The sequence below is a fragment of the Embiotoca jacksoni genome, unplaced genomic scaffold (genome assembly GCF_022577435.1).
Source record: "Embiotoca jacksoni isolate LCO1_2020_lvr unplaced genomic scaffold, fEmbJac1.0.p SCAF_12, whole genome shotgun sequence".
Lineage (NCBI taxonomy): Eukaryota > Metazoa > Chordata > Actinopteri > Embiotocidae > Embiotoca > Embiotoca jacksoni.
The window spans coordinates 16,727,151-16,749,557 of NW_027185252.1; the positions used below are offsets into that span (position 1 = coordinate 16,727,151).

The 22,407-nt window shown below is 44.3% G+C and overlaps 2 protein-coding genes across 3 annotated transcripts; one reads left to right on the forward strand and one right to left on the reverse strand.

Moving 5' to 3' along the window:
• The first annotated feature begins 9 nt into the window (after window positions 1-9).
• Window positions 10-13,386, forward strand: inpp5f (inositol polyphosphate-5-phosphatase F). 2 transcript variants are annotated; one of them, XM_069145158.1, is made up of 20 exons: window positions 10-466; window positions 2,098-2,178; window positions 2,665-2,801; window positions 3,983-4,111; window positions 4,271-4,456; window positions 4,561-4,617; window positions 4,959-5,157; window positions 5,415-5,594; window positions 5,927-5,994; window positions 6,434-6,558; window positions 6,666-6,743; window positions 6,848-6,968; window positions 7,438-7,566; window positions 8,088-8,205; window positions 8,325-8,523; window positions 8,628-8,699; window positions 8,780-8,853; window positions 9,042-9,170; window positions 9,274-9,361; window positions 9,508-13,386. In XM_069145158.1, the coding sequence occupies exons 1-20, from the start codon at window positions 370-372 to the stop codon at window positions 10,670-10,672; spliced, it is 3,432 nt and encodes a 1,143-aa protein (XP_069001259.1). In that variant the 5' UTR covers window positions 10-369; the 3' UTR covers window positions 10,673-13,386. The 2 variants fall into 2 exon arrangements, with proteins under 2 accessions (XP_069001259.1, XP_069001260.1); XM_069145159.1 differs by having other exon boundaries at window positions 4,289-4,456.
• Window positions 13,387-14,618: 1,232 nt separating this feature from the next.
• Window positions 14,619-22,148, reverse strand: mcmbp (minichromosome maintenance complex binding protein). Its single transcript, XM_069145164.1, has 16 exons — window positions 21,973-22,148; window positions 20,391-20,482; window positions 20,160-20,300; window positions 20,017-20,058; window positions 19,840-19,929; window positions 19,584-19,713; window positions 18,444-18,589; window positions 18,171-18,268; window positions 17,914-18,086; window positions 16,960-17,083; window positions 16,731-16,848; window positions 16,455-16,620; window positions 16,200-16,333; window positions 15,343-15,510; window positions 15,110-15,198; window positions 14,619-14,839 (listed from the first exon to the last, which is right to left on the reverse strand). The coding sequence occupies exons 1-16, from the start codon at window positions 22,028-22,030 to the stop codon at window positions 14,713-14,715; spliced, it is 1,896 nt and encodes a 631-aa protein (XP_069001265.1). The 5' UTR covers window positions 22,031-22,148; the 3' UTR covers window positions 14,619-14,712.
• Between the last annotated feature and the right edge of the window lie 259 nt (window positions 22,149-22,407).

The following is a 22,407-nucleotide window of genomic DNA, read 5'->3' on the forward strand; positions in this document are numbered from 1 at the left end:
GTCACGTGTTATTGTTTGGAGCAGGAAACCGACGGTTACGTCTCGAACGGGCTCACAGCAGCCCGGTCAGGACCGGGACACTTCCCCGCTCGCCGCCGCCGCGTCCTTTGCCTTCGCTCCGCCCGGGATGACGGGCGGGAAAGGTCGCTCCTCCGCCAGAAAGGGACTTCGAGTACGATTATGCGCAGAAGCGGAGTAAACAAATCCGACACGCATCCAGCTGCTGCTGCTAGCTCGCTTCAGTAGCTAGCTGCCGTAGCTCACCGCCCGCCCGCGGGAGACGAGCTAACCGGGGCTAGTCGAGACGCGGAAGACCCGCGCCCGGTTGTTCGAGCCAGCTAGTTAGTTGTTTTCGTAAAGGGGCACAAAATGGAGCTGTTTCAAGCCAAAGACGACTACATCCTCCAGAGCGGGGACCGGGCTCTGTGGTGCAGCCGGAGGGACGGGACGATGACCGTCAGACCGGGTGCGTACTGGGTGACAGCCGGCCATTTACCTCAAACTAACGCTGGCGTTAACCTCACGACACATTAATACGATTTAAAATTAAAAAATAAAATAAAATAAAAAAAACAAGTATTTAGTGGCCTATCTGGTCGCTGACAAACATGATGTGACTGTTATCTCAGCAGCTCAGTCCAATCTGTCACTCGTTCATGTGTCACGCACGACATCGTGATCGTTTCATCTGAACTAAACCAAACGTGTCTCCAACAAGACTTGACTGTTTGGGAAAGAAGAGATGGGAACATTTTGATGTGCCACTCCTTAGCCTTGAAATCATCGCCCCGGCTTTCATTGCGTGAGTGCCAACACCCCAAACAGACTCCAAAGTTATTATTTTGGTTCTTATGTTACAAACCTGAAAGGGAAATTTAACTCTTTTACTTCTTGTTTTGATCAGTCAGACGTAATGCAACAATATGAGAAGGTGAATAGGCTTCAACCACAGCTTCAGATGTGCATGTGTCACGTTGAATTAAACTACAATACCCTCCTGACGTAAAAGGAGATGAAGACACTATCAGTACAAGTTGAAACCAGCATATTATGTGTTCCTGAAGTATGTCAAGCTGGAGCTGCTGGCGTTACACCTCAGTCATGCTGCAGAAGTGAGTACCGCTGCGGCTCCGAGCTCTGACAAAGCATTGATCAAATGAATGCCACGGCTCGGTGGGAGTCACACGACCTCTCCCCCTCCGGCTGACGGGACAGGACGGCTCAACTACCCCAGAAAAGTTTCAGGAGAGTCAGAAGGCCGTGCACGCTGTCCTCCATGCCAGCCGAAGTCGTTTGGCGGCGCAGCCATCCTGAACAGGTTTTTTGTTGCACCACTGTTTCATTATTTAATTGGAAAAAGGGTTTCCACTCCTCACTGCGTTTCCACTCCGCAGCTCTCAGTGAAGTCTCTCTGTGATGCGACACATTCGGAGTGAAGTTGTAGTATTTGTTTTTTTTTAAGAGTTTTTTCTGGGAGAGCTTCTCCGTGTTGAGGCCCTCGCAGGCGGTTTCTCTGCACATGGGTTTCTGTGGCTTGTGGAACAGGAAGAGTAATTGTCTGAAGCCGCTACAGTTGAGGTCCTCCACCCTCTGCCACGCCTTTCACATTTTTCCAATTTCCTCCACTATAGTGTTTAATCCATCACAAATGCTAAGCATTCCCGTTTTAGTTACTCACTGAATGGATCCTTTGCTATGACTGACTTGGCCTGATGTTTGTAAAGAAAAAACACAAGCAGACTAATCGAGTTTTTCTTCAATAAAATTAAACTAGACTGATTTTCTTTTATGTTTAATTCCCGGTTTTTATATAGAGCACGAAGCCAAACGAGACTGACTCAGATTTAGAGGGATCCTTCTAGTTGTTACTTCGAGTTGCAGATCAAGTCTTCATGCCACTGATGCTTAGAGAGTTGTCCTGTGTTAAAACCAGGTCTTAGTTTGTAACAGGAAGTCATGACTGTTTTGAAGTAGTTTCTGTTTCATAGGTTGAGCTGTTTCTGACCTTTCAAGAGTCAGTTGTAGGCCCTCACTAATCATTTGTGGTTGTATCTTACGGCTCTGTTTTGATATTTCATCTCCATATTTTCATTTCAGCTACTGACCTGTTGTTAGCCTGGAACCCGGTGTGTTTGGGTTTGGTGGAAGGTGTCATTGGAAAGATTCAGCTTCACACAGGTAAGAGGAGAATTAACAGCTTGAACATTTTATCCTCAGATTTTTTTTTTTTTTTTTTGCTTTGTCACATTCTTGCCAGTATTTTCCTGGAAACACGGGCTGTTACCAAATCATCCAGTGCTTAGTATGTTTCTTATTCACAAGGAAAGGTGGTAAAAAAACAAACAAACAAAAAACAGTGCAAATGTACTTTGAAATGTGTGTAGTTATGAAGAGGAGGGAGCTGATGGTGATGATTCAATTGTTGATAAATCAGATTTTGTTTTCGGTGAGAGATTATACCCGTCGGAAGAATAATTGTATTAATATTAGTAAATCAGATAGTTTAAAATCATATGAATATTTACTTACAAGCTCTCTTGTGCTGCTTTATGAAATAGATGTGCGGTTACTGACTCGCGTGCAGCTGCTTTCTTCACACCTTTCAGAATGTGAGGAATTCTGCACCATGACGCCTCTCCCCCTTCTCCTCTTTCCTCCCGGCAGATCTTCCTCTCGGCCTCGTATTAATCCGCCAGAAAGCACTGGTGGGCAACTTACCAGGAAACCACAAAGTCTACAAGATCACCAAGATAGCTGTCATTCCTTTGTCTGACGAAGAGCCGCAGGAGCTGGAGCTGGAGGTGTGCATACTAATACTGTAAATGAGACGCGAGAAGCAGAATTCATGAACATCTCTTTTAATTACCACATTCAGTTCTCCTGACAGTCATTCAAACAGTACTTGTGAGAATCCTTAATGTGCTCGAGACTAGCCTGTGTGAGTCAGTGTGTGATTCATCCGTGACGGTGGGCTGCCAGAGGTGCAAAATACGTTGTAGATATATTTTACATTTTGTTTAAGATCTGTTTGGTTTGAGCCCACACATTAAAAATAAGAATTAAATGCAGATGTAAAATCACTGCATTAGGTGATAAAGGAAGTTGAATATTGCTGAGATTTCAGTCTTTCAGGGAAGCTTCACGGACGGTGAGGCAGAATATTTTCAAGTGAGTAATCACAGAGGAAGATGAATGTTAGTGGATACGCTTTTAGAGCTCGTCCTGTTGTTCACTGTCCTTGTACTGCAGAGGGACTGTTTGTTAGGGATGCACAATATTGGCTCTTTGGCCGATATACGGTATGCTGATATTTTCCAATTCTTCTGGCCAATTTCCCATGCTGATACCGATATGTGTTTACAATCTCTTTGTTCCTCACAAATACGTCCTCATGATCAGGACCACAGTTCTTAAGAGGGACAAATGAATTTGTAGCATTGAAGGAAGCAACTTTGCCATCTGTTTCTTAATAAAAATCTCCACACCGCTGACATTTTTGCTCCTTCGTTCATGCTCGATGGAAGATCACCCGCGCTTTGGAGACACAACATTTAATCAAGAAATTTGTCAAGCGTTGAGCATTTAAGCATCATTAAAATGTCATTTTATCGGCCTATAATATCGGCATAAATGTTCATTTTTGTCCAATGCTGATACCAATGATGCTGATGTTATTGTGCATCCTTACAACTTGTCCCATTTTGTGCCTAGAAGTCCTCTAGATCAATGTAGATGTTAGATTACTGTGTTCATTTAGGAAAAATTGAACTATATACCGCACTGTCATGTGTTTTTTTTGGCTAATAATAATAATGATGGTAATAATGATCTACTGGTTTGTTTATTTGCTGTTTGAAGAAAGTTGGTACCAAATCCACGTATACTATCCTCATCATACTGAACATTTTTTACACTCTAAATAGCTCAGTCATGTTGAAATTTATAAAGTTGCATAAATGTAAACGAGGATCCTGTTTTTCAGCTTTGCAAGAAGCATCATTTTGGGATCGACAAACCAGAGAAACTGGCCCAGTCTCCAGATGAGTCAAAGTTCTTGATGAAAACTTTTAGTCAGATCAAATCTAACGTGGCCGTGCCCATCAAGAAAAAGGTATTGTTTTGTTGTTCGCACATACACGTTTCTTCATCTTCAAACAGACATACTACTTTCCCATCTTTCACTTCTCTAAAGGCTTTAAACTTCTCACAGGAGTTCACCTTCTTTGCTTTGTCAACTCACCGCTGTTTTCTATCTGCTCGCCCAATCCAGTATTCCCCTGCCTTCCAGGTCAAAGAAAACAAAGAGAAGGAGCGTCTGGAGCGGCGGCTGCTGGATGAGCTGTACAAGGTATTCATGGACTCGGACTCCTTCTACTACAGCATGACCTACGACCTGACCAACAGCGTGCAGCGCCAGGGAGACTCGGAGAAGTCCAGCTTACCTCTGTGGAAACAGGTGAGGAGAGAAATATCACCACGGAGTTCAGGTTCCTTTATTTCTAGATATATACTACAAAAACTCCTTATTTTGACTGATTGTGTTTTTATCTTTTGTGAAAGGTGGACGACCGTTTCTTCTGGAATAAACACATGATCCAAGATCTTATTAACCTTCAGGTAACTGATTTCCTCACACACACAAAAACAGCTCATTGGTGTTTTTATTTCTTAAGAATTGAATAATTGGAGTTTAATAAACACACTTTGTTCCCAGGTTTGTTTTTTGACACCATCGTGTTTTTTTTATTTTTTTTTTTACTATTGTCGCCTTAAAGAGCATAGCCATGCTGTGCGAGTGTGGTAGTTGGACATGCTGATAATTATCAGGGTTTTTATCAGAGTATCAAAATATGTACTAAAACAAAGCGTTAACTGCTCTTTGTTCTGAAAAATGATCTTCTTTGGATTCTTTGTGGATTTTAATGATCTTCTCTGTTTATACTGCTCGGATGCTCCAGGTCCCGGAGGTTGACTTCTGGGTGATCCCAGTCATCCAGGGCTTTGTGCAGGTGGAGGAGCTGGTGGTGAACTACAATGAGACCTCTGACGAGGAGCGGAGCAGCCCCGAGACCCCACCGAAGGAGGTCACCTGCGTTGATGACATCCATCCTCGCTTCACCGTGGCTCTGATCTCCAGACGCAGCCGCCACCGCGCAGGTAGAGCCACAAGTTACTGTCAGCGCTTCTGAGAGTGTGTCGCGCCTGAACTCTGATTCAGTCCAAATATATCCTTTCTGTTGTGTAACTAGGACACATTTCTACTGTGAATGCACAGGTTTTTTTTTTTTTTTTTTTTTCACTTAAAGCTTTGAACACCCTGTTATAGACAATTACCTCTTTTATACTCTTCAAGTGAAGCATGATCTGTGATATAAATAATCTGAATGGTGTTGATGCGGCCTCCTTCCCCTAAGGGATGCGGTACAAACGCAGAGGAGTGGATACAGATGGCCATGTGGCTAACTATGTGGAGACGGAGCAGTTGATCCACGTGCACAGCCACACTCTGTCCTTTGTGCAGAGCCGTGGCTCCGTGCCTGTCTTCTGGAGCCAGGCAGGGTATCGCTACAATCCCCGGCCACGCTTAGAGAAAGGTCAGCAGGTTTCTCTGAGTCTTTGTGTAGGCACAGGCGGCCTCACAGATGCAATTACTATTGTAGCTTCAAATACTTTTCTGACAGTACCAGCGTCCTCTTTGTTTTTGTTTTTTTACTTTCTTACGTCTTTTTTCCTGACTTGAATTTGGAAAAATCGTAGATTGTATGAGGAATTGTTGGTAAAACTTTGCTTCAGCCTCTTATTGCTACACCAAGATAATAAGCCTTTTGTTTTCAAAATGTAAAACCTTTCTGCAGATGTCTTAATTTCTCTAGTCTGATTAATTGTTATGAAAATCGTTTATATGCATATTTGTCTGATGTTTCAGGGGAGAAGGAGACCATGTCTTACTTTGCTTCTCACTTTGACGAACAGCTCAATCTGTACAAGAAACAAGTAGGTTTGCTTTGCTTTGCAATAGTGAATGCTTGAATCTAGATTGTTTTCTTTGGTGCACTTGCGTGCATCAGTCATGTGTTGGTATTTTATATTTATCTCCATTGTGGTTATTCTGCCACAGGTGGCTGCACATAGTTTGAATGTTCTCACTGAGGTTCTTGTGTTTGAGCTGAAGAGCTAAAATGACTCAACAAGAACTGCTGATGTTTCCTGTCATCTTTTACTAGTTTTTTTGAAATAGTGTAAATGGTAATGTTGAAGTTAGAAGTCATGTTATTTAAGTAGAACTAAACGTTGTCAACTTTGTTAATGTGATAAGGCTGCGGTATAGTTAGTCCTCCTCTAATATTTAGCAATTCACTGTTTTAATATGAGAATGGGCTCGAGAGGCCTAGATACAAAGGAAAATGTTGATACTCATTATTTTTCTTCTCAGGTCATTATTAACTTAGTGGATCAAAGTGGACGGGAGAAAGTAATTGGTGACGCATATCTGAAGCAAGTCCTGCTGTACAACAACCCAAACCTCACATATGTTTCTTTTGACTTCCATGAACACTGGTGAGAACTCTTTTCTGAGCCATGTGAATGTACTTGTGTATGTAACAATCTATTTTATGCCATAGTTCATATACTTCCCCTTTACACTTCTTATATCCTGTTTTCAGCCGTGGTATGAAGTTTGAAAATGTGCAGATCCTGACAGACGCGATTTCTGACATCATCACTGACATGAAGTGGGCCTGGTAAGTGTCATGATAGTATTTTGGAATTGATTAGAGAAATTTTGATCAGATGAACACCAATATCCATGAATGTCTTTCATTCTGAACGTGTCTCCGTCTGTCAGGGTGGACCAAGCAGGCGTCATCTGCAAGCAGGAGGGAATCTTTAGAGTCAACTGCATGGACTGTCTTGACAGGACCAACGTGGTCCAAGCTGCTGTTGCTCGGGTGGTGATGGAGCAGCAGGTGAGATTTATTTTATTTTCTGAACCCAGACAAAGAAATGATCAACCATTTTTTACGTTTGTCTGTTTTGCCTCACAGCTGCTGCTTTCTAAATATATTTTTCCACTCCTTGTACCAGGGACCTTTTTTAGGCTGAGAGGTGCATTGTTCCTTATCATAATCGCATCCTGCTGAATAAGCTGAACTGCTCCAAATATTTTAGTGCCTGTAAAATTGTATTTGATTCTTCAACTATCGAAGTAATTGTAATAACCACATAGTGGACACATTTATACATTTGTTTTTAATTCATCTGTACATTTAAAGTAAGATTTTAGAAAGAGTGCCAGTGTGAGCAATATAAAATAATCAATATAATGATACATGTAATGGATTTTTTTTTTTTATATGGCACCTTTCTAAAGTTTGGATTACATTGTCTTTGCAAAAGATGACATGTGATTCACCAGATGTACTTTTCCTCCTGCAGCTGAAGAAACTGGGTGTAATGCCTCCAGAGCAGCCGCTGCCTCTCAAATGTTACAGGATTTATCAGGTCATGTGGGCCAACAATGGCGACACCATCAGCCGACAGTACGCAGGCACAGCAGCACTCAAGGTAACATCATCGTCTTTGAACACACATCTACAACCGAGGCAGAGTTTGGCCCTTCTTCTCTTCAGTAATAGGTTCAGTAGATGGTTTAAGATACTGGGATAAATGCTTTCTCTTACAAACAGACTGAAATACAAAGTCAATAAATGTTTTCTACAAGTCATTCTGGTGTCATTAGCTAAATTCACTCCTTCTGAAAATAATCCTACAGATAATCTGATGTTAGGCTTCAAAATAATAGCGTTTGGGGGCGTGTCTGGTTTGACTGAGATTCCTGCTCTGCAAAGAGATTGGTGGTTTAGGTGGGCGTGTGTAGAGTCCTCAGGTTCTCGTTCAGATCAACCCCTCGCTCCTCCCCACCCCCTCGTCCAAATATGGTCACTTCTGGCTCCAAAAAAAAGAAACAAGGTGACAATGGCCCAAACGCCAGACTCAAAACTTCAAAGTAGGACTCCACAAACCACTGGGTGACGTCACAGTGGGTTTCCACTTGTATTTATCGCGTACTTTTTGTTGTGTTTTAGGGAGATTTCACCAGGACAGGGGAGAGGAAACTGGCTGGTGTAATGAAGGATGGCGTGAATTCGGCCAACCGCTACTATCTGAACCGCTTCAGGGATGCTTACAGACAAGCAGTCATTGGTATGAAAAAAAAGATAGATATTCCCGCTGTTTGTGTGCATCTATACTGTATCTCTACCCACGTTGTCCAAAAGTCTGTCCGTGGTTGACACTCCTAAATCTTGTGGCTCTCCCTGCAGATCTGATGATGGGCCTGCCAGTAACGGAGGACCTCTACTCCATCTTCAGTAAGGAGAAGGAGCATGAAGAAAAAGAGAAGGAGAGCCAAAGAGGAGCTCAGGAGCAGGTCAGCCTCCTGCTGCAGACCTACATGCAGCTGCTGCTGGCAGATGATGAGAAGTTTCACGGAGGTTGGGCCCTCATCAACTGTGACATGAGGTCAGTGGCCAGCTGTCCTGTCTGAAGGTTGATGCGTATTAACTTCATATAATCAGGGATGTAGATGAAGAGTCGTGATACCGTTCTCTTCTTTTTTTTATTAGCCTCATTGATGCCACCAACAAAGACGTGGATGTGCTGCTGCTCCTGTCTGACAAAGCCTATTACATTGCTTAGTAAGTCACACTTTGATTTTGCATAATTGTCTCCTTAGAAATTGTTCTTATGGACTCACTTATGTTTCACTTTCTCCTAGCTACGATGAAGAGGCAGATAAGGTCAACCAATACCAACGTCTCAACTTAGAGGGTTTGGATAAGATCGAGATTGGTAAGAAGTTCAACTTAAAGGAGAAGTGAAGGTTCTTGTCCACTCACTGAGTCACCCAACACTTCCCAAAAGTGTGCTTAACAGTTTCTCAGTAACCTTTTAGCAATAACTTCACTGATCATGATTCATGTTAGGAAAGCAAATCACAAAAAACCCCGGATGTTATAAGTTGAGTTATTCTTGTCCAGGTCCGGAGCCTACTTTGTTCGGCAAGCCAAAGTTCTGCTGTATGCGTCTGCACTACAGGAGTGAAGAGATGAGTGGATACTTCCACACACTGAGAGCAGCAACACGAAACCCAGAGGACGATGGAAAAGGTAGGATGCAGTTCTTTAGATCTTTTCAACTGCAAGAGGAGGAAACTGTTAAAGTGACATATTCTGCAGATACTGGTTGAAGCTACATTGTGACATATTTCAGATACATTACAATGCATAGCTGAGATGCTCCGCATAACTAAACAGGCCACCGGGCTGGACCTGCTTGTTGTTGAAAAGAAGCTGGAGAGGTGAGTACTAACTGGAGGTCTGTAAGATGACAAGCATTCATCTCTGCCGGTGACAGTAAACATTTTCAGCGATCATGTTGCAGTGCTTTGAGCCAATGAGTCAATCTATGGATCATGTTCTTCAGTTGTTTGTATCTTTGCTGCAGGAGGCAGAGTAAACCTCACGAGGATATAATGGGGATCCAGAACAAACCTGCCGACCAGGTCCAGGGGAGCTCAGGCCTGGCACAGGGCAAAAGTTTCCTCCTCAACAAATTCTCCTCGCTCAACCAGAAGGTGAAACAGACCAAGACAAACGTAAACATCGGCCCCTTCAAGCCCCTCGGTAAGCTGGGCAACTTCTCCAAGCCGGACGTAAAAGTCAATTTCCTAAAACCAACTATGCATGTCAATCTGTGGAAGTCGGACAGCAGCTTGGAGACATCGGATAGCAACCCCGGCACCGGAGCCCTAAAAGACATGGGTGATGAGCACTATGAAATGTTGTCAGACTCGGACTCCTATAATTCAGACCCGGAGCTCCCGTGCTCTGGATCCTTAGAAAATGTGGACTATGTGCTGCCCAGCTGCGGCATTGTAGCATCAAACCCACGACTGGCCAGCCGCTCCCAGTCCATCGGTAGCGTGGAGCTAAATATCCCCTCCGTGATCCGAGTCATCGGCTGTGACGGAAAGCAAGAAAGCTGTTCTGTAGTCAGCGACGACAAGTCTCCCGGCACCGCCTCAGTGGCTGAAGAAGCCATTCTGATTGACTTTGGTACTCCCATCGATGCCTACTGCCACCAGTTTATCCAGGATGCACAGACCAAACCTGTCGAGGTTTTCGGGGAGCAGCTGCCCGCTGCTGTACCTCCACCCAAACCCATAGTGCCTGTGCAGAATAAGACCCCAGCAGACTCAGACAAGCCGCCAAGCTCAGAGCCGCAGAATCATCAGGAGGAGCCCCAGCTCCCCAGGCCATCCCAGCTCGACGTCCAGACCTCTACCTCCAGCTCCAACCTCCTCTCCGTCCAGAAGCCCAGCTCTGCAGTCTCAGGAGGCTCCCAGAGGAGTCTGTGTTCACAGATGGAGGGCAGCCTCGGCCCCTCGCCTGCCGACAGCAACGGCAGCCGCGTGGTGTCCCCTTTTGCCAAGATCAAGAGTTCCATGGTCCAGGTGGCCAGCCTGACCCAGGCGGGACTTACCCAGGGCATCAACTTTGCTGTTGCAAAGGTACAGAAGAGCCCCGAGCCAGACACTGTCAGCGAGGCCCAAGAGAGCGAGCTGAAGGCAATGTTTACGCAGTGCCAGACCAGGATCATTCAGATCTAGTGCTTTCCTTGTAGCAGGATTTTGTAGTCGTTCGTCACGTAGAAACTTCCTGTATGGTAGCAGCAGCAAAAGCTTGCACATGGCGTCGCCTCCCGGCCGAGACGTGTGCTCTTGGACCCGTCCTTCAGTTAAACTCGCTCACGCTAACGAGGACTCTTGTACAGAATTGACAAATACAGTATACCAACATGACAGTGACCATGTTTACTTCCACACGATGATGGGTTCCCCTTCTCTTGAGCGCACTGATTTTTGTTGTTATAAATGACTCCCAGATCTTTTGCCGTGCAACCTCGCACACCGATTGGTAATATTGGCACACGTCCTCTGTTTTAATAATGAGCGGTCCTTCCCTATGAGACGGCAGTAATGGTGACACGATGACATTTCTGCTTTAAACGTAACAGTCGTAGTAATAAGTTATAACAATTCCTAAGTGTCGATGAAAATTTGATTGAAATTAGTGCATGTTAATCCAAATCCTCGATCACTCCAGAAATACTGCAGTTCAAGTAAACTGTTGTATAGCTGCACTTTTCTTATTTTCACCATGATTATCTGAAGAGACAAAAAAAACTAAGAATAAAGAAGATATTTAGGTTTTTAAGACGTTTTAAACCCCTGTACTTCCGGCGTGGTATGCAGAGTGTCTTTGTGATGTAAACATGTCACTGTCCTCAGTCTGAAGTTACTGGATTACCAACAATGCTCGCATGTGAGGTTAATAATAACAACTGATCTCGACAAGGCAGTTTAAAGACATTAGCTGCATGTTGAGCGACCCGACTCGGACTCTACCGTGTACTGTACGTCATCCCTGTGTGTGCAGGTCACTTATTGGCGTTTGTGATTTACCGTCGACCTCGTAATAACCTTCGATTTGGTAGTTGTAGAAAACGACCGAAACACCTTTTGTGACTCCCAAAGGACGACTCCGTGTTCAATATTAGCCTCTGTATAGCTGTCAGAAAACTAGCCAGACCACATACCGTACGTAGTTAATCCTATGTAATATCAATGTTGTCAAGTGTAACTTAGAAGATATATCATTATAGAGATAATGACTAAACAAGACCTTTAGTAGGAGTATCCTGGTTGTCAATATGTACAGTGAGTATTGTTTATCTGTCCCTGAGTAGAGCTTTTTTTGTATTGATGGCAGGGTGGAAGTTTAAAATGTTTAAAGAGGTATGAGCATTATATTTTGGAAAAGAACGCCCAGTACTGTCATTGTCAACCACGAAGAACCAGAAAAGTACAGGTTGGGGTTGTTTTTGATAATATATTATGTATTGAAATAACTATTCTGCTGATGGTTGTACTGATTAGGGTTGTACATTGACACTGCATGTGTGACAAAGACAGGAGAGTAGCATATAGTAGGTATATATGCAATCGCACCCACCCAATTATTAGGAACACTGACGCTTTATGCACACTCCCCCCTCTAAACTGAAAGCATATTTGCCTTAACAGGGAACTGAAGTGGGATAATGTATATCAGGTATTTATGGCAAAATCTACCTTTTTAAATCCATTCTTACATGTTACATTTGGTGTACTGTATAAAAAAAGATCATGTTCAGGGTTTACTGTCGCTTTATCTTGGGATATTTCGTCTAAATGATGGCACATACGTGGAAACGAGCAGGTTTTTTAGAGGTGTAAACAGTGGGTTGGCTGTGTTTCTGTACTGTACAGTATGTGTGAGTTTGTCTGTTAGATCATCCCTCCTGCTGGTATTTAGGAGTGCTTACGTTTAAGCCCTAGTTATATTTATATGCTAAGATGCTGGAAACATTGTTTTTGTTAACCTCAAGAAGTGAGGTTTTGCCTCGGTTGTTGTGAAATCTCCCGTAGGACCTTGTTTATAGACCGAGAGAGGAAATCCTAACGAACCATGGCCACCTTATCCTACTGTGTATACTGGTGTCTGCTTATGATGATGATAATAATAATAATAATAATCTGGTTCGCTTTGAGCTGAAATATCCCAAGATAAAGGGTCACACATTTAATATTTTGTGTTCATATTCACCTGTTTTCTGCAGTCAGCTTGCTCACCAGCAGAGAAGATGTGGGATTCTTGTATATTTGATCTGGTCATTATAATTGTGTTAAATAAGACTCGGCTGCTTTGCGGGTGCTGCTGACAGTGTGTGGTGCTGCCAAAGCTTTAAGGTAATAGCTGCGATGCAAAGTTTTAAATGCTGACGGTAAAAGGTGTTTTTTTAAAACTGGGATTTGAAACACTGGAGCAGTTCTCAAGCAGAGCAGAAGCTCGTTCTGTCCTGAACAGGCTGTATTAAGCTACAAGGACCAGTAATCCTCAACATTCCTGACAGAGACCACAACGCTATGGTGTCGGTGTCCGCTTTTTATAACGCAAAAGCTGGCAGTTGCTTTCAATTCTGTATTTGCTGGGTGCGATTTTTCTTTAATCTTTTTTTTTTTTTAAGTGCTGTTTTTTTGCAATCACCTCTTCCGTCTGTGGTCGTCCTTCCTGCCCATTACAGGACCCCACGTCATGACAACTCGTCTTGTCACGAGAGATCTCCAAGCATTTTGATTTGCACTGTTAAAGCACATTTTCTAGCACCATTTCATTTGAATGTCTGAAGTCATGCGTTTCCTCTTTACCAACTGACTGTTGTCATTGTTTTCCACGGTGTACGGAGATTGTATTGTATATTAAAGTATCCTATTTATTCTTATCTTCTTTGGGTGTGTACACTTTTTGTCTATAGAAGATATTCCATTGGAATAAAAAGTACAAGTAAATGTCATGTTGCATGAGGTTTATTGTCAAATCCATCAGCGGTCTCCATGCCAACTAATGCAACAGAAAATGCACCACAGGAAATGATCCTCCTGACCTCATTATTCATTTTTGAAGTTTAAACTGTTTTGTAAACAGATAAATTTGTGTCTGCACCAAACATTTCTCCACAGAAGGCTGTGAATTTAAGTCAGAAAGATAAACTGAGATGTTACTGAACATACAACCTACATGTCATCAATTCCATTAAGTGATAAACAGTCGGCTGACAGGAAAAGGCAACACTTGGCAGTAATCCACCAATAAACTGGATGAATGCCAACTGCTGTAAAACCAGAAGAAGGATAACAAAAAAGTGTCTTACTGAGTTGTTGGGCCAAAACATGCTGCCAGAACAGCTTTAGTTGATTCTCCAAGTGTCTGAACTACTGAAGGGATAAACTAGGTTCCTTCAAAAAATGTTCCCTATTCTGGTGTTTTGATGATTGTGGTGGTGGAAAGCGCCGTCTGATGGTCTGAAATCTCCCACAGGTGTCCAACTGAGTTGAGATCTGGTGACTGTGAAGACCATTCAATTTGATTCACATCGAACCACTCGGTGACCCCTCGTGTGTTGTGGATGGGGTAACTCATCCTGGGAGAAGCTACTCCCACCAGGATAGAAACCACTCAAAACAAAATGTTATGACTATAACTTCTGTTCCCTGAAGGAGAAGAACAGGGCACAACAATGAAAGGGAACAAACTATGTCATCAGAACGCAGCCAACACCACAAGCAGGGGTCGAGCGTTGAGGCCTGAACCGATCTCTTGTACGGCACCCACTTGTCGAGAATGTTGTGAAGGATGAGTCATCTGAAGCCTCTGTACCTCTGAACTCTCAAATGTGCTTTGGTCTCTGTAAAGAGAGCTTAATGCACTGCAACCCCACTGTAACGCCTCTTTATGGAACCACTGACAGACTGATCACATCCTGGACTGTTCTTCCTTACATATTGCATAAATACACGAGCATCACGCTCAGTAGAAGTGTGCAGTCGATCATAATTTCCGACCCCATGACAACCTCCCCACAGACCTACATGCAGATACCACAAAGTCCCCGGTGCTGATGAAACATGAGCCAGTTGAGCAACTCGGTGCAGTAATAAAGTTCAACACCTGTACTTTATGGCACATGAAAAACATCTTTATTACAAACTTTTTTTTCAGTATCAAAAAGAAAAAACAAAAGTCGTCTCATTTGCCTCCGAGTGTGCGATCAGGGCTCGTTGCCGTTGACACACTTGTGCTGCTCCATCCGGCTCCTCCTCTGCATCTCGATGTGTTTGGCTCTCAGCCAGCTGTCTCTGGACAGAGAGGTCTGTCCAAAGCTCAGGGACAGCAGCCTGCGGACGGAGGCACAGTCATCAAACACAGCTTGGCTTAATAAAGCTGACTCCCCTGGCTGAGACACATGCAGTGAGTCAATGTGAATAACTTTGACGTTTTTATTTTGGCTGCACTGACCCAGGAAGTTACTGTCACTCTGTTTATGTCACAAACAGCATTGTTAGTCACGATGAATTATTGTTGTGTTCAACACTATTTGCAGCTATTCTTCTAAGTAAATACAATAGAGAAGGGAAGATGATTATATAAACTTATTCCCAGCCCACCTCGCTACAGCGAGCATCCTGTGGAGGTCCTCAGCAGATATGCTCTGAGGGTCATCCTTCCTCATATCTACAAAGTCGTCTTCGACTGACTGAGGCCAGGAGAAAAAGAACAAGCAGTTAAATTAACGATAACATGCGGCTCAATAAACAGACAGGAACAATGAACCTGCGGCAGCTGGTTGTTAAGATGCTCCTCATTCATTTTGAATTCTGAAGATGAGAGCTCGTCTCACCTTTGTCACTTCCTCTGAGATGCTGTAGTCCAGCAGCCGAGCCACGCTCAGGTACATCCTGAACTTGTTCAGCTGCGATGAGGCCTGTGGATGCAGGTGGATGCTGCTGAGATACTCCTCCATGTGGGACGGAGTCACCTGAGACTCGAGGTGTATCCGACAGTCATACTGTGGAGATAAACAGGAAGAAATTCATTGATCCTGTGTACATAGAAGAGCTCTATTGTTTGTTTTGTTTTTTTACAGGTGTTGCTATGCAAAAAGTTGTCCCTGCCTGCTGTGGGCACGCCTGCTCTGGCTTTATCTCAAAACTTCAGAGCATGCCAGACAGGAGCAAAGCCTTGGTGAGCTGACGGTGAAGCGTCTGATGAGACGGACCCTCCAGCTGCTCATCAGCCAATAGCAGCTGATTGTAAACACAGCCACGCACCTCTGACTTCTAATCAACCGTGGGAGTTGTTTACAGCGTGCTGCCCTTCACTGCAGGACTAATAGATGGCTGAGCCTGATGCCTCTCCCAGGATTGTTCCTATGGCACACAGCTGCCCCCATGGCAACCCATTAGACCAACACACAGGAATAGCACACAGCACATTCCTCAGGCTGTTCGCAACGGAGCGCGACTCGGGCCAAAGCCGCCCGCCGGAGGGCCTGCGGCGGCCGACCAATGGCAACCGAGGGGACAGTGTTACGTTGGCTGGAAACAACCTCCAGCGTCTGACACGACTCGGTCTCATGAGAGCCTGCGGGAAACCTAACCCGTCCCTGTCCGGGCCGGGCAGAGCGGGAGGGATCAGAGATGGGTTGGGGTGAGTTTGCACTCTGCGGTTGCACGTCTCATCCGTCTTTGTCCTCACCGGTAGCAGCGAGCGGCCCTCTGACGCGACCAGCACGTTAATATTGCAGGGGAATTCCATCTGGTGGTAGTTAAAGTCATAATCAACCTTCTGCCACGAGATCAGGTTCCCCAGCGCCGTGACGTTACGCACACCTACGGCACAGGACACAAACACAGAAACAGATCCAGCCTGGTCAGTGCGAGGAGTGTCGTCGGAGGGCTGCAGGGAAGTGCGTCCTCAGTGGCGTCCCCTAGTGGTTTGTCGGAGCCTCACCTGTTGTGTCCAGCTGTCCCTGCTCCAGCTGGGTTTCATCCAGGAAGAGGGAGGTGTTTCTGGCCAGCTGCAGCGCGCCGCTCACGAGCCGGTTCGCAACGTAGTCCTTCTTAGGCACCAAACGCATCTCGTTCATGATCTGGAGGCTCATGCCCAAGTAGTGCGACTGCAGGTGGTGGTGGGGGGTGGGGGAACAATCAGTGCACGCAAGTTCAGCCAAAAACAAAATAAAATAAATAAACCCAGTACTAGCAGCTGCTTTGATTGACAACTCACAGAAGGCACCAGCTGCTGGATGATCTGGTAGAGGCGCTCCGTGTACGAGGCGACAGTCGGACAGCCACTCAGGTTCAAAGTAAACTTGCCCAGTGGGAGAATGTCCCGTCGAGTGTACCTAAAAGAAAAAAAACACACAGCGAGATGAAAACGCTTCCTCACCTGAAGCGGCTAAAACAAAGATAGAAAGGTTTCCTCGTTTAAACGTGACACACTGAACGTTACGTACACGTTAGAAATGAGATGCAGGAGGAGGTACTCGGCAGCCAGAGCGTCTCCCAGCAGGACATGAGTGAAGTATGTGAGCAGCTCCGTCCTGACGGAGGACATCTCGCTCAGGGTCGAAGACAAAACTGAGGAAGACAAAGAGTTACAACAAGTCCTTTGGCAACTACAGGCAGCTGCGAGCGCTTTGAAAGCTTTACAGCGGAAAACATTCACCATCTTCTTCGAAAGCTTTACAACACAAATGAACTTCGATATAATGAGCCCGTTTTTCTGTTTCCCCACACAGCGGGAGGGCGACGAGGTTTCTGTTTAAAAATAGATGGAGTCACGGTGGCTCACAGACGACGCAAGAAGACAAAATGATAAATCTGATCAGGGCTGCATCTGCTAATTATTTTCACCGTCTATTGATTTTACTTTAATTAAGGACAAACAGTCCAGGAAAAAACAAGGAAAGTCACCGAAGTGATATTCAAAAATAAAAAGTTGTCACGTCTTCATTTCAAACCAAACACTGGCTTTAAAAGAGATCCCAACGTGGCCACTTAAGATTCTCTTACACAACTGTAAGGGTGAGACGAAGTGCTCAGCTGGTTGCAATCTGCAGCTTCACTACTAGATGCCACTAAATCCTGCACACTGCTCCTTTAACTGATATTTACTCAGTCGTCCTTTTGCGGATCGAAAAGTGTCACTTTTAGAGTCTGAAATGACTTTCTTTTAAGACGTGAAACATGCGTGTCAGAACCGACCCAGTGTTCAACCTTATTAGGCAACGTGTTATTCTAACGAGATGAACTGCAGCTGGCTCATCTACCTGCGTGGCCCGGTCAGCAATTTGCAGCAGGCTGAATATTTCTCCTGATCTCCTGTGACTGTGAAAAGCCGTCTGCTGAAACATATTCATGATCGCTGGCATTTACAGTCACTCTCCTACTGTGCTGTTTGTCCTTACAGGCAGCGTCTTCCTGCAGGGCTGCGCAGGGCAGCAGCGGGTTGTTGTGTGGCAGCGGCTTGGCGTAGAGCATGTGGAGGCGGGGGACGAGCGAGGCCGGCGGGCTGTGGACCCTCTGCTCCTCCGCCGTCTCCATCGACTCTGTCGGGTCCAGGAGGGACGAGGAGGCGTCTCTGTGCAGAAAAATACCGAGCGTGAGCAACAAACAGGCAGCTCGCCGCCGGAGGAAACTTCAGTTTAATCTCCATTTGTCTCACTTCTCTTCCGCCAGAGCGCTGAGAGCAGGACTGACGGAGAGGATGCCGAAGACCTCGAGTGTGTCGTTCAGTTTGAAGCTGTCCCAGTCTTCGTACACCTGCCAACGACACACGCCTTTCTGTCACCTGTTCTGTAAGTCGGCTGATAAAAGCGCTGAAATCCCCTTTTTACAACCAAGTGTTTGATGTGAGATAAATCAGCCTTCAATCACTGCATTCAGAGTTCAGCTCTGGAAATGAGGTGATGACGGGAAAGTATGAGATGTAGCTCACCTTCACCAGGCAGGAGGGACCTTTCTCTCCAGGCAGCGGGAAGTTGAGGTCCAGATGGGAGGAAGGTGCAGTCTGGCTGGACGGAGCTTCTGTCTCCTGCCGCTTACAGTCACCGTTGCCGTGGTGTTCTGCTGGACTTTGAGGACCTGCAGCGAGATACAGATAAAACTCTCCTTAAAAAAAAAAAAAAAGGTCTTAACCGTGGAAACGGCAAAATCACGTCATCACGAGGTGCATCCAGTTTGTGTTCTGGAGTTCGGCCAGGTGTCACTGAACTGCAGATATTAATGATTTCTGATGAAGATCATGTCATGCGATCAAAACCTCATAGAATAACTGAAAGTGCTCTGAAACTAAAGAAAATGTGCATATTTACAAACTCCATCCACTCATAATTAGTAGATATAATTGATGACTCCAGATTAAGCACTAAAAGCACTAAATGAACCTTGTGGTGGTTGAATGTCTGTTCATTGCACCAAGAACTGCTCCTAATGTTCACAGTGAATTTGGCCTCATCTTCACAGGAAAGAGAAAAAATATGATCCGTGTCTATTAAAACATTCGTAGTTGAACACTGAATGTGCAGATTCTGTTCTGCAATCAGCCACACATCCTCACTAAAAGGTTCCATTTTGCATAAAGTCAGATTTTTCTTTTTACCATGAAGCATGTGTAGGTGCTGTATAAATAATATAAAAGTGTTAAAACACTCGGTCCACAGAGTCACTCAGCCTGTGTTCAGAAAATGTGCTGTTTGGATTTCCATAAGTGATGTGATGTCACAAACTCGTGCTCCTGTCACATGTCTGCCCTCAGCGTGGCCCATTGTCCAAACTTTTTATCTCGTTTCATCGCAGAGCTAACAAATACACGACTGAAGAAAGCTTGTGATTGGTTTAGGTGTGCGTTACTCAGTCAGCCAATCAGAAGAGAGAGTCACTGATATCAATGGGCCTTAACGACACAAACAATAAACAGCCTGTTCTTGGTGAAGCTCCAGAGAGAAGCTGAAGGGAGAACATTTTTAACTATATTCAGATGTTTTGTGGTTCTTAAAACTACACTACGGATGTCAAGAATGAAAATAAAGCTCCAGGAGTCGAGTAAGATGGGGAACCTTTAAGAAGCAGCTCATACCAGTATGTTGTTCCCGCTGCTTCTGCGGCTGTGTGTCCATGTCGTCGTCTTCCTCGTAGCTGCGTTTCTGTCTGCTCGGCACATACGACGTGGAGGGAACCACTCGAGCTTGACTCGCGCCGGCATACCTGTGCAACAGAATTAAGGAAAACTACGGAGCAGCATTCAAAAACACTTTCACACAGGTTTGTTTCCTGTTTGAGGAGCTCTTCCTTCAGGGAAGAATGAAATGATTATTTTGATGAGATGAGGATATCTCCTTCACCCAGGGGTTTTCTCCGGGGATTGGCACGCAGTAGAAAGTCTGTCTCTCTGAAGTCACAGTGTTTTTGGAGTTAAAATCCACCTGGAGATGAAACACAAGAGACGCGGTTGTAAAGAAATGAGGCGTTCAGGGACCTGGTGAATGAGTTGGACACGGAGGTGGACTCACCCCACATTCTGTCACATCTTTGTACTTCCCACATCGCATCATCTGAGGATTGTAGGAGGGAAAAATAAAGACATGATCGAATGCAACCAAAGCACATGAGAGGCTACAAACAGCGTCACGTGGGAGGAAGAGGAGGGACGTACTTTAGCCTTCGTGGATGGATCGACAGTCTCGTACGCTCCCATGAAGAACTCTGGATCAAACATGTCTTGGATTAAACACCGAAACTTCACCAGGCTGTCGGGCTTGAGGTAGTGCAGAGGGACGTCGTTCAGAGACGGGATCTGCATCAACGGGGGAGACATTTAAATGTGCTGAAGCAGGTCGGGACATGGACTATTTACAGCCATCTATTTATTTACATTCTGCATTACCAAGCTACGAGCATCCTGCTCTTTCAGATGATCTTTGAAAAATTCGACCGCTTTCGCCTCCCATCCAGGGTTTGGATTGTTCTGGGACGCAGCTGAAATATCAACAAGACATCATGTTATTTTTTTTTTATTAAAACTACACAACAGCATGGATTGGTCATTACATTACAAATGTCACAAAGAAAGCACAAGATAAATAAAAGAAATAATTTTTCAGGAAAGCTTTAAAATATCAGTATAATTTTTAATATGATGAAAAGAAATATATTGTGATAATGGCGATATTTGGACTTGTAAAGGTGCCACAGTGGAGCGACCTCAGTAGTGCGAAAGTGATTTAGATGTACAACAAAGTTTTTCCTTATTATTTTAAGGCAAACTGTTTATTCTTGACACATAAAACTCTAACACTGTTGCTGTTGTAAGTTCTTGAAATTAATAACAGAATACTTCTCAGTATTTGATCAAGAATATCACTATCACAGAAACACCCTGAAATATTGTGATATTGTTCAAGGTTGCCAAGTCGCCCACTCTTAGACGGGGTGGAAGATGATATTGAGACATTCAACTATCGTGATAATGTGTTTTGTACTTTATCAATTTAAAAAAAAACGGTATTAATTCTTAATTAATAGTTCACGTTAAGATTTGTGGTGATCAGTGATTCATTTTGTGTCGTGTTTAGATCCTCGACTGCGATGTAGCAGTGTTATAATTCACTTTCAACCATTTGACTCCAACATTAACTGAGACAGGAAGTATACTCTGACATCTTACCTGAAATTATAATTTTTAAAAGATGCAATATATGGCTTTGCTTACAGTATCACAAAAATATTGCAATCTTGAATCGTGCATCATCATATTGTATCACCAGATTATTGCCAATACACAGCACTGTGAACTGGCCCTATATTCATGTTTTTCTGGATTTGACTATGACTGTATTAAAGTAGCAACAGGATTATTCTATAATGTCAAAAAAAATATTGTTACTGCTCACTTAAAAATCTTAAGATAGCATCACCCTGCAATGAAATACTTAATTTTACACATTTTTGTCCACTTTAAAAAAGTGAAAAGTACTTTTACACAATATATCTGTGATTCACCAAGTGCTTCACAAACTGGTGCACTTGCTTGCTTTAAAAAAAACAAAAAAAAACAAAAAAAGTAATTATGTGTTTTTGAGATAGTGATCAAACCATTTAAATCGTGACAAAAAAAAAAACAACCCAGCAAATAATCAGTGTGTTGTGTTGAGGTCCCAATCAATCCCGTGCATTTAGAGAAATAACTTTTAATTGATTTCGAGCTACTTCACGAGCTGTGGAAATCCCAGGTTGTGGATTTTAAGTCTGGACGTGTGTGTTCAGATCAAACTGCACCTCAGAGTGAGACCGCTGCGGGTACAAGCTGCTTATTAAACGAAGAGACTTTTATCAACCTGTCTTGCATTTTCTGAAAGGACGCGGAAGACGCAGCTGCACGTGAAGCGGATGGTCGGCATGGTCCGGAGCCACGAAGCTAACTAGCTGGGTTCGGTACGCTGTCGCCGAGTGAAGTTCCGGTGTCTTACCAAACATCCCTTCAACAACGTCCAGAGGGTTGTTGGTCCAGTCGTGTGTCGAAGGCATCGTCAGCCAGAGACAAACGTCGGGAGGATATAAAAGATACCAAAGTAAAAAAAAAAAACCCGTTCTGTAAACACTAGTTTGTTGACTTTCCCCCTACACACGGGACCGCTGCTGAAAGCGAGGGCGGGAAACTTGCGTCATCGGTCGAAGAGCGTGGTTGGTTTGTTTTGTACACGCGCGCCAACCGGAGCGCGGAGCTTGACGCCGGGTACGACGGTGGTTCACGGCGCCGTGTGTTTTAGGTTGGGTGTGAGGTCCGCGGTCGAGCGAGCGGGACAAATAGCGTGCTCTTTATGTAAAACTACTTACGACTGAAAAACGTGTCTTCTTATTTGTGCCTATTTGTAAAGTGAAACGAGCGCTGAGCGCCTCCCGGT